We start from the raw sequence: 12,358 nt of genomic DNA, 5'->3' as shown, positions 1-12,358 counted from the left end.
TTTTAATTTTCTAAAATGAAAACTGCACTTTTAATTTACTAATTAACCACAAATTGCAAAATGAAATTGAATGGTGCCTTGGAGATGCTAAAAATTTCTTTTTAATGAGGGTTTGCTAATTAATACATCCTTGAAGTTGAATTTTGGCTAACCAAAAGCCATTTCTTAATATTAATTTACCAATTTCATTAAATACCAAAAGCTTTCAAGGCAAATTTAATCTATTAAAGCCAATTTTTGCAATTTTCCTCTAAATCGATTTTGCTAAATAATTAAAATTTTATGACAAAAAATAAAATTACCTCTAGAGTAAAAATCAATTTTGCAATTTAACTTCATCTTACAAAATTAAATTCTATTTCACCAAAAAAAAAAAAAAAAAAGATTTTTCGAGAACCTAAGTCTAACGAAAAATTTCCTTATTTGAAAATCATTCAAATTTACAATTAAATCCAAATTTTCAAAAGAAATCGTCTAAGTACAAAATTCACAATCTTATCCTACCAAGTTGAAATCAATTTTGAACTTATTCGGCCTAAGGATAGAACTGATAGCTCTGGAAAATCAAGTTGAAACTGGGTGAAAAAATACATCTAACCTTCTCCACTGGCCCTAAAGGCGATTAAAAAGGGGGTCCCCAAGATTTTGGGGCGATGTGTGAAAACCTCACAACATCTGGCGACTCCACGGGTGAAATGTTCCTGAACATTTCGAGAAACAAGTAACTTAGAACAAAATCTCAGGATGGCCTATCCGCAAATCACTTAAGGACGAGCACTCAACAAGGGAAAGGACTCTCAAGTTGAACCTAAGCACTCTGACCATAAGTTACTCACGTGTGTGCAAATGATTTATTCCCCGCTCGACAAGAAGTTGATAGTCTCTCAGATCCATTAAACTTAGCTATTATAAATATCCTTACTTCAAAAGCAACCCGGATAGAGCTCCGCTGCCAGTCAGGCGTCTATAGCCCCGACGGAGTTATCGCTGTGGCACCACAATCACGGTTCTGCCTTTAGTGATTATCTTTATAGCACCGGCAGAGATGACTGCACACCCTTTAACCAAATTTTATCTTTATTTTCACTTTAATATTGCCTTTTCTCTTTTCTCTTGATATTTTCTCTTTTTCTTCTCTCTTTTCAATCTTTTGTTTGGTTTGCAGGCAATGAAGCTTGCGGAGGGTTTGGAAGACCACAGTGGCGCTGAAGCAGGTGTATGATTTTTACTAAGTCCAACTTCACTTTAAAACACCAAGAACTCAGAGCAATTAAGTGTGAGTAGAATGTTGTAACCATGTCAAAAGATAACTTAAGAACCTCTATAGAGTCTAACCCAAATTTAGTACAAGTCCTACCATAGACCAATGACTAAACACATCCTTTAATCTCTGAACCTTGTTAAATGCATTCGAGAAATGAACAAGACAGACTCCATTTTGTCCCAATATAATATAAAATCTACACACCTCGCCCATGAGTGATAACATGGAACCCTCCTTTGCACTTGCAAAGGTCCAAAACCAAAACTACTCTCCGACTGAGGGAAGCAAAAAGATCTCAAGTCAAATGACTTGATGCAAATCAAATTCAAGCTCCCTCAAAACACCTAAACTAAGCAACTAAAAGAAAACTACTCTAAACAATTGAAAGGGAAACTACTTTAACCCTTGGGCCAAATGGTCCAAGATAAACTCTATTCTAAAGAACTGAAAGCAAACCTAAACTAACAACTGAAAGCAAACCTAAACTAACTATGTACAAAGGGCTCCGGACAGAGTCCTAGGCTTGGAAATAATGCTTGAGGAATTGCCCATTGACGGGCAATGGGACATCTCCTCCAGTGAGTGTCTTGAGTCTAAATGCATTATCTCCGATGATCTCAGCAATCTGGAAAGGACCTTTCCAAAGTTTGTCGAATTTATTATGTTGTCCTTTCTTTTCATGGGCTTTGTCCCAATATAAGACCAAGTCAGAAATCCTGAAGGCCTTGTTTTGTGCTTTTCTGTCAAACCAACGTTTTACTACCCCTTGATGTTTTGCAAATTTTTCCAGGGCTTCGTCTCTTTTCTCATCTAACTGCATCAGTTGAGTCAACCTGACTTGGACTCTGTCTTCGTTCTCATCGTAGTATTCCTGTATGAACCTTAAAGTTGGAATTTTCAATTGAATTGGGAATACAGGGTCTTGTCCATAAACCATATGAAAAGGAGTGATCCCTATGGACTCTTTAACTCTTGTTCTATCTGCCCACAAAGCGTATCTCAGTTGTGTGTGCCAATCTTTTGGGTTCCTGTCTAAAAGTTTTTCAATCACAGTCAAAAGGTTCTTGTTTATGGATTCTGCTAGGCCATTTCCCTGGGGATAGTAACCTGATGAAAATTTTAAAATAATCCCGTGATCAAATGCCCATGTATGAAATTTCAAAGAAGTGAAAGCAGAACCATTATCACAAACAAAAGCAGAAGGACACCCAAACCTGGTAGTGATTCTTTCCTCTAAAAATTTGATAACAATCTCAGCAGTGCAATTCTTGAAAGCTTGGGCTTCTGACCACCGAGTACAATAGTTAGTTGCGGTTAGAATATACCTGTGTTGTGCTGAGGAAGGTGGATTGATAGGACCGATGAAGTCAAGTCCCCACATCGCGAAAGGTCTCACCTCGATGATTGGCCGTAGAGGCATTGCCGGATTCCTTTGTCGTTTTGCCGAAGTTTGGCAAACATGACAAATCTTTACGTGCTCGTGAGTATCCTTAAACAAAGTTGGCCAATAATATCCTGCTCTTAGTATCCAATGTGCTGTGGCCAAGTCTGATCCATGTCCTGTTCCCCATTTATCATGAAAATGTTCTAAAATATTTCTGGCTTCTTCCTTTCCGACACATCTCAAATATATCCCTTCATGATTTTGCTTGTATAATACTGCTCCTTGTAACATATATCTTCTGCTCTTGAATCTCAATGCTCGCTTCTGTACTGGATTCAAATGTGAAGGGCACCGATGATTTAACAAATAGTTGGTTATGTCCCGGTACCATTCATCGGGATGTACATCCTCCAATTCATAAACTTGTTGCCCATGTCCAGGCCCCTCTGATGCCATGGTCTATGCCAATTGTTGTCCTCTAACCAATTTCATTGGTAGGATTTCTATGTCATATTCTTGGATAGTGGCGACCCACTTGCCTCTTCTTTCTCCAAGCTCACTCTGCATCAGTAGCGTCTTCACTGCTATATCAGGTACAATTGCACGTACTTTACTTCTCAAGATGTAGTGCCTGAATTTCTTCATTGCCTTCACCAAGGCATAAGCTTGCTTCTCCACATTTGGATAATTCAATTCAGCTTCTCTGAAAGGTGCACTCATGAAGGCTATCGGGTGCTCTTCATCTTCTTCATTCTTCTGTGTTAAAATAGCCGCGCATGCATGATCAGAGGCGAAAGAATATATATTGAATGGCCTCTCATAATCTGGACTCACTAGAACTGGTGCATTGATGATAGCATGTTTTATCTCTTCAAATGCCTTCTTAGCTACTGGAGTCCAATCCACTTTTGCATCCTTTTCCAACATGTCATTCATTGGCTTCATGATCTCAGGAAATGCAGATATGAACTTTCTCACAAAGTTGATCTTTCCAAAGAACGATTTGAGCTCCTTCTTACTTCCTGGCATGCCAAGTTTGGAAATTGCTTCCACCCTCTCTGGATCTATCATGATACCTCTTTCTGAAATGATATGTCCTAGCAATTTGCCCTCGATGACTCCAAACATACATTTCTTCGGGTTCAGAGAAATTCCATACCTACTACATTTCCTGAAAACTTTCCTCAAATCCAGAATGTGATCTTCTCTGTTCTTTGAAAATACGGTTATGTCATCCATGTAGATTATAATGCACTTGTCTTTTAAGTCCTTGAAAGCATAATCCATGGCTCTTTGAAATGTTGCGCCTGCATTGATCAAGTCAAAAGGCATCCTTCTGTATGCAAATGTTCCCCACTTCGTGGTGAAAGTCGTTTTTAACCTATCTTCTTCTTCGACTATCACTTGATTGTATCCCGAGTATCCATCCATAAATGACATCATTTGGGCTCCATTTACAATTTGCAAAACCTCGTCTAGTGATGGCAATGGATAATTGTCTTTTTCTGAGGCTCTGTTCAAATTTCTGAAATCTACACATAGTCTTATCTCTCCGTTCTTGTTCCTTACTGGGACAAGATTGGCGACCCACGTTGAATGTCTCACTGGGAAAATGATCCGCGCATCTAGCAACTTCTTTACTTCTTGATATATCAATGGTTCTAACAAAGGATTGACTGGCCTCTGCCGCTGCCTGAATGGCTTACTCCCTTCCTTCAGTGGAATTGTATGTGTGATGATAGAAGGATCATATGTTTTCAAATCTCCATATCCCCAAGCAATTACATCTGGGAATTCCTTCATCAAACTCAATATATCTGCCTTCTCCTTAGGTGTGCAAACTTTCCCAATGTGAACTATTTTGGGACAATCTTCTGTCCCCAAATTAACCTTTTCACACTCATCGCCCTCTGTGGGTTGATACTGCATTTTGTGGAACTGGTCCATGTCAAATATCCTTTCTAACTCAATAATCCCCTTTGGAATAGTATTTTCTTTTAAGCTCATAATTCCTTCTGCATCAATCTCTGCTTCTTCATCCACTTCACCATCTATGATTTGCGCTGTGAAAACATCTGAATTGGTCAAGAATTTGAGGATATGTCTATCATCTTCAAACACTTGGAAATTCTTGACATTGTCTGGTACTGATGGAACCGATGCCAACTCAACTCTGAATTTCTTCAAACCATCCAACTTAATTGGTGCCAGCGAGCTTGCAGTCTGTGCAAGGGCATTTGCCACCTGATTGTTCACTCTATAGCTAAACTTGATATTGAAGGCATCGAAGTCCTCTATCAAATCCCAAACCCTGTTTCTATATCTCTTCAATCTCTTATCATAGCAGGCGAACTTTTGTTTTATCTGCTCAATTATCAAATATGAGTCCCCAAGAACATGTAGTATTTTGGCACCTTTCTTGATAGCGCATAACAATCCTAAAATCAAAGCTTCATATTCTGCCACATTGTTAGTGCATGAGAATTGCAATCTATGTGCCTCTAAATATGTTGTCCCTGTTGGGTTGACTAACTCAAATCCGGCTCCAGCTCCTTGTTTGGTTCTGGAACCATCGAATCTTAGAGTCCATACTCCATTTCTTTCTAGATGCTTCTCCTTTTGGAGACTCTCTGACTCGTCTATTTCATCATCTTCTTTTATTTCCGCACTGGGTGGTGTAATTTGGTTCTTTGTTTCACCCATCATGTTGCTTTTTGCTTCATCAACTTGTTGAATCTCAACCTTCTGTTTACCATGTTGATCTTCTCGTTTTAGAGCCCCTGGTATTCTCTTTTCCACTTGTTCTAAGGCTACTGTACACAGAGAGCAAGATAACTCTGAGTGGAATGCATTGTGAATTCTGCACCAATTGGGTAATAATAAGTCTCTTACTGGTGTTCGGTTACCCAACTCCATTCCTTGTTGCAGGGTCCTAGTCACGAAATTCTTGAAATTTTCAAACATGCCTTCACCCTCATCGGACGAAGCATCTGGATCTGACTCAATCAGGATCTCTGTGGAATCCCTTCCTGTGCTTATGATATTCATTGTCAATACTTCTACTTTCTTTAGTCTGTAGGTGCTCATATTTGTCTCCATAAACAATATTTCGTTTGACTCCCCATTTTTGGTCACTGTCAATCTCAACCTTGGGGTGCTATCAATTCTAATTTGATTCGCCAAACCTTTCCATGGGAGCCACATGTGGGAGAAGTCAGTAGCCATATATCCATTCAATTTTCTAGCCCAATCTCTCCCTAGGATCAATCCGTAGGTATCGGCTACATCCACTACTGAAATGTCTACCATGTGTTCCATCCTCGGATCAGATGCCAACTGCATATGTATATTGTGTAATTCTCCTACCACTGGCACTTCCATTTTATCCAATTGAGTAACTCTTCTGTTGGAGTCCAAAGGCGTGATTCCTAACCTTCTGCAAATGTTCAAAGGCATGACGTTGCTTGATGCTCCTGAATCTATCAAACAATTGTGAAGCAACTTCCCGAACATCCTTACTGACAACAAGAATGGGGCTGGTTCCTCTTTCCCTTGATAATATACCACAGGTGTCTTATGTGCTTGCTTTGGCTTCACTCCGAAATCTATTGTTTGAGTAATCTCTTCCTTCTTCACCTTTTCTTTATTGTTCACCGGATTTTGACTCTTTTGAGTTTGTTGTTCTATAGGCGTCGATCCTTGAGCCACATAAATTGGTTGAGGCCCTAACTGGCCATTGAAACTGCTAATGTCACCATATGCAACCTCTTGTGTAGGGTTCTCCCCCTCACCATACGAAATTTCTTGAGATGAATTTGTCATATTTGCTCCTAGAGTGTCTTGGATTACATGCACCCAATTAGGAGGAGACCTCCCTTGAGTATGTGTTACTATACTTTGAGTTTGAGATCTTTGTGGTTTGTTATCTTTCAAATTGTTAAGGAACGTATCCCTAACCTCTGCTATTTTCAGTAATTCGAACAAAGGGAGACTGATCTTGATCTTTCTCATCTCCTCTGTCACACTTTGTCCCAACTTCTTCAATTCTTCGTTATTGACAGTGTTGTTTCCCGTTCTTCCTCTATTTGTTTCTTGTGTCGACTGGACATTCTGTGATCTTTGAACATCTTGATTGTTCTTTTGTGTACCCTGTTGAAAATTCTGTTGTCCATTCCCACTGCTATGGTTACTCTGTCTGTATTCAGGGGCATCCCTTGAAGCATTTGGTACATTGCTCGCATTGGGGTGTGGAGGTGTATTGAAATTATTCGGGGGAATGGAGGATGTGAAGGGTCCGTCATTCCTCCTGTTGTTTCTCTGATAAAATCTCACGTTGCTAGCCGGTTGTTGAAATGTTTGATTCCCACCTGTTCCTTGAACTAGAACAGTATCCTCCAAAGGTGGGAAAGAAAAATCCGACTCATTGTTATATTCATTTTGATTTATCACCTCGCTAACTGGCCCATTGGCTGATTCGGGTGGAAATCTTCCTTGGTGCTCTTTATATGCTTCAAATTTTGGCGGGAATGAAAACTCCTCAAAAGTCAAACACTAATCATATCCCGGGGATGGAAGAATCTCATACCCCGTGACCTTCACATCTTCCTGACTATTTGACTCATCTATTATGTTTTGAAACAGGTTAGATGCCCTCTTGAACTCAGCACATCCTAACTCCGAATGTAAATCAGTCTCATGAAATCTGCAATATTTGGACACAGCGAACTCAGCTAGAAATATTCTATCTACCGGTCTACTGTCCGCTGAGGCCTGATTATCAAGTGGCGACACCACATTTCCATTGTTTGGGCCTGTGTTCCAAGTCTTCCTTTGGTTAGACTGGTTGCTATATCCTTGGTCTTGTGACTGATTGTTACCTTGATAGTTGTTGTTTTGATAATTCCTTTGATAACCACCACCTTGATTGTTTCTTTGGTAGTCTCTATCCTGATAATTTCTTTGGTATCCCCCTTCTTGATGGTTTCTTTGATACCCTCCTTGATAACTTCCACCTTGATTCTGGTAATTATTCCCTTGGTTCTGATAATTGCTTCCTTGGTTGTTTCTATGGGAACATTGGAGTTGATTGTTCTGATTTCTCAAATAGGTGACTTCCGTGGATAGCTTCTTGACTTGGTCAATCAACTCTTTCATCTCATCCTTCTCTTCTTGTGTCCTCGTGGAGGAACCTGCACCTTGTAGATAAACTGGTACTGAGGGTGGTGCTTGAGATAATGGAGGTCCCGGGTGTACCACCAATTGATTTGTAGGAGCTTGGTAAGCAAGTTGTGGAACTGGATTGTTCGGATACCTTACACCTTGAGGTTCTATTCCTCATTGGTTTAATTGCCTGCCAATCTTAATTGCTTTAGTGTAAGCCTCAGTTAGCGTTGCAGGAGCAGGATTCGCCATCCTTGTGAACATAGCCGTCTGGCTGTCTAAGGCATTGTAGTATGCTTTTAATGCACCCGCCTCTGTTATTGTGTAAGGAGCTTGCAATCTCGTGTAAGCCTTATGGAAACGATCATTGAAGGAACTTATTGACTCTTTATCACGTCTCCTAATGTCCACAAACATTCTATGTAACTCTAGTGGTGTGGTGGGCATACCAAACTTTGCAATAAAGGCTTCCCTGAGTTGAACCCATCCCGTTATTGATGATGCTGGCAAATTGACAAACCAGTAATATGGTTCCTCACTCAATGAATAGGGGAAAAGCCTACATGCAACATCTTCTTATTGAATTCTTTTGTTGCATAATGCCTCTTGAAACACTTTGATATGCTCTTCTGCTGTGCGGTTAGGGTTATTGACAAAAAACTTGGAGCAAAAAACCTCAAGATTCTTAGGTAGATCATGGTACTGTTGGAATGAAATGGGTGAAGCATTGTTTTGAATCCATGGTGGTTGAGCCATTGTTGGTTGATTGGCTTGAACTTGAACTTGAACTTGAACTGGCGAATTAACCAAAGCTTGGATTGTTTGACCACTTGAGGAGCTAGCTAAGTTTGAGATATCAGCTACCTGACGATTCCTTGACCTTTTGGGAGATTCTAACACAAGTAAGTCTTCTTCTTGGTGTGGTGTATTTCTCAATATCCTCTGTCTCTTATCCGATATCAATCTCTCAAATCTTTCAGGGGAAAAAGATCCAATCTTTCTATCCAGCTTGAATATAGTTCAGACCCGACTCAAGTGATTCTCTAATTCGAGTTTTCTTTGATAATAGCTTGAGCTTGTCTTTGCACCTTTCTTTCTCTCTCAAGCTTCCTTTCCAATTCTCTTTGGCGTTCCAACTTCCTTTGAATTCTCCTTTCAATAGCTCTTGCTTTCCTTTCTTCTTGATTCAATACTTCAATGGTGTCCAAATACTCTCTGGTGTTTTCACTTTCCTCCCAAGCAATTGAGCCCAAACTGGCTACAAGGTGATCCTGAAGTGTTCTCCAAGTTGCTCTAGGTTGATTTGATCTAGGAAGCACCATTCTTCTTCATACTTATCTTGAAAGTTTCTCAAAAGGGAAAATTTCTTGCCCTCCTTCTAGCGCCAGATAATGTTGATGCGAGTTTTTTGTCACTACATAACATATTAGTAATTGGATGCTTGATACAGAATATCAAATACACAATTCCTCTCTTGAAAAGTTATCTCTCATGGGACATGAGTATAACTCCAATGTTCCTTACACCGTTGGATACTCGCTCAGTTTTATCAATGTGATTTGCTGGTAATCACGTAGGCGGCCTTACGTTTTCTTGTTTGAGAAAAATTTGGATCTTGGTGAGAAAATGGAAATGGTGGTTCGGTGTGAATGCTAGATGATGTTGATGGCGCGATGATGGCAATGTAGGGTGAATGGCGATGGAAGGTGAGAATGCCGATGTTTTGGTTTACTTCTCTAACTAACCTCTTCTAAGCATGAAATTTGGCTACTCAACTACTCCTACTCCTAAGAATGGAAGGTTAGCAGATGGACAGGGATCGAATCTAATGAAGGCTAACCAGCGGCCCTACCTCCATAGATGCAACGCTTCAAAGGAAAGTAAACTAGATCACCACACAAAGCCTCCCAACAAGCCCCTAGGATGCTAGTGGCCTAGTGTTGACCCCTATCAAACATCTACCAAAGCTACCATGCAACTATCCATTTTATTTTACTCTTACTCTAACAACTTGAAATGAAATTGCTTCAACTTGAAAAGAAAATTTAACTATGTGGAAGTAGAAAACATGCAATAACACCCAATGTTCTTAGTCAACATGCAATGAAAAAGAGAGCACTTTGGTATTATTTTCGCAACAATTTCTCCAACCCCTCCTCCTTTACAAATGAGGGCCAATGGCCTTATATAGAGGTCCAAAATACAATGGACGGTAGAGATCAAAACAAGATTGATGATCCAGATTGGATCCAAAAACCCTAATTAGGGTTGCCACCCCATCGGCCAATGAGAAGATGCAACCTCATCAATGGACCAATGAAAAAAGTGCAAAAGTGACAACCAATGAGAAGGCACCAAAATGGTGGCCAATCAGAAACAAACACTTGTCCTATTCTAGAAGAAAGAGAAAGTTGCCCCTTGGGCTTACATAAGATGATCTTCTAATATAATTCTTCCTTTTTCTTTTGTTCTTTTAGCTAAGGCAATGAACTTAGCTAGCCTTTCGTTAACTTCTTCCATAGGAGGACAAGGTGTGTGCTTCGCTCGGAGTTCTGCTGACTTTGCCACGCTGTTTGCTGCTTGTAGTATCCTTTCGTGATCCTTCTCATATTCCTTTGCAAACCCAATAAAAGCATTGAGTGAGGAAAGGGTGTTCAGATGTTTCCTTTTGATGGCAGCCTTTCCTAACTCATCCAATCTCGATCCAAATCCTGTCTCACTGACATCCTCCTCTCTAATACCCTCAAAATCAAGCGCCACCCCAACGTCGCTCATCATGGTCGAAATGGAAGTGTCGATGCTTGGGCCGTGTTGTGCAATCTCAGCATGAATTTCTTCAAGTGTTCTGAATCTGGTAGTCAATGCGACATACCAAGATTCAACTATGCTCAATCCTCTCTCATCAACCAACCGGGCTCTTTCCAAATATGCCTCCGGTAGCCTAATGAACGCCTGCAGCCTAGGAATAACCAAATCCTTGATGGGAAGAAAATTCTTCCATTCCTCTTCAAATAATCTGAATTTGTTTCTAACAGTCACCAATGACTGGAATGTTGAGATGAAGGAGGGAAAGAAATTTCGCCCATCTTGGATTGTATCATAGATCCAACCCCTTACTTCATGTAACTGAGCTGATACCTCTTCTGAATTGCTCCCGCTGTCTTGAGGAAGGGCTGCCTGATGCAGCTGTTGGATTGGCTGGCAATCTCTCCAATATTTGTTTTCGGCCTCCAACTTTACTATCTTTTCGTTTGCCTTCCTCAATCTTTCTCTGATTGATGCTATGCCTTCCTGAACCTCCTCACATTCCATATCATCTGTATTTCTTCCCAAATTATGTTCTACTATTTCGTACTCCTGGGCTGCAATCTCATCCGCTGCCTTATTGACTGTTGGTATAGCAATCTGAACCCTTTGGTGACCATCACTGTTGCTTCTGATTACCCTTGCCACCGTATTTGCCATCTGTTTTTGGTTGTCGCTATCATCCTTTTCTATTAGTCCTTGGATATCATCAACTGCGTGAGCCATTACCACCTTGCCTCTTGGCATAAGCATTTGCCTTAACCATAGTGGTGCAGTGCATCTCCCCAAATCCGGATTCGGTTCGACCAACAAAGCATCACCAACGGCCTTAGACGCTTGACTTATCTCTTCAATATCAATCGGCCCATCTTCTTCTCTACTAGTTTCTGCCATATTTCCTTGCTGGTTCTCCGAGAGAGGGGAGTACTCCATACTTTCACTGTAGCCACTTGATTCCGAATCAGAGCTCACCTCCACTGCGGCCCCTTTATCACTCGAATTGACCTCTTGGCTTCTAGCCTTAGTTATACTCTCCCTTGACAGCGCTGCCCGCTGTCTCTTGGCTAGAGCTTCTGAACGTTCTTGGCTTTTCTCTACCTCCAAAGCCCTCTTCTTGCTATTTCTAACTGTCTCCGATTGCTGGACACTTCCTTCACCCTTCTGTCCGATTGATTTTACTAGACCTTCCTTCGGTTACATCATCTCATAAGTAAGGAGAACCTTTTGTCTTTGTAGCTTTCTCAACTTGGCATTATACCATGACTCGGTATGCAAATCTACTGTCCTTGTGACTGCCTCCAAGGAAGGATCCTGATGATCGTCCCAATCCACTGGATTCAACTCTGTTCCAACTACTGTCTCATAGTCTTCTCTCAACACACTACGATCATCCTCCAATTGATCGGGAATATCAAGGCCTCTCCATCTGATATCTCTCATCATGTTCACCGACAATCTCGAGAAAGCTAGCTTTCTCACGTGAAAATCATCCTTTGCATTGGCCCAAAAGTCCTCTATAGTGGGAACATGCTTAAATTCTCTTTCATGAGATGCCTTGATAAGACCAACAGGGTCGAATCCTTGCCTTTCTCTGTACCATCCTAGATGATACCACTCCAATTCCTTTTCCGCAGCCTCAAAGGTTGCCCGATTTGGGCAACTATCATTGCCAATTATAATTGAGAAGGAAACACCTGTTTTCCCCTCATTCCTCATTACTCTATCATAGTGCTCAAGCTGCCTAG

At 40.7% G+C, this 12,358-nt stretch overlaps 2 protein-coding genes across 2 annotated transcripts; both read right to left on the bottom strand.

Moving 5' to 3' along the window:
• Nucleotides 1–1,446: 1,446 nt before the first annotated feature.
• On the bottom strand, nucleotides 1,447–2,280 carry LOC149532718 (uncharacterized). The gene has a single exon (XM_089806682.1). It carries the CDS (start codon nucleotides 2,199–2,201, stop codon nucleotides 1,782–1,784), a length of 420 nt encoding a protein of 139 aa, XP_089662808.1. The 5' UTR covers nucleotides 2,202–2,280; the 3' UTR covers nucleotides 1,447–1,781.
• Nucleotides 2,242–3,104, bottom strand: LOC149532717 (uncharacterized). The gene is made up of 2 exons (XM_089805754.1): nucleotides 2,590–3,104; nucleotides 2,242–2,296 (listed from the first exon to the last, which is right to left on the bottom strand). Exons 1-2 carry the CDS (start codon nucleotides 3,102–3,104, stop codon nucleotides 2,242–2,244), a joined length of 570 nt encoding a protein of 189 aa, XP_089661880.1.
• Nucleotides 3,105–12,358: the final 9,254 nt, after the last annotated feature.

This window comes from Cupressus sempervirens, chromosome 10 (assembly GCF_028749045.1).
Source record: "Cupressus sempervirens isolate cs-2001-9-10 chromosome 10, ASM2874904v1, whole genome shotgun sequence".
In the NCBI taxonomy this organism is placed as follows: domain Eukaryota; kingdom Viridiplantae; phylum Streptophyta; class Pinopsida; order Cupressales; family Cupressaceae; genus Cupressus; species Cupressus sempervirens.
The sequence above is the reverse complement of the archived record's forward strand: the minus strand, read 5'-3'. Positions and strand labels throughout refer to the sequence as shown.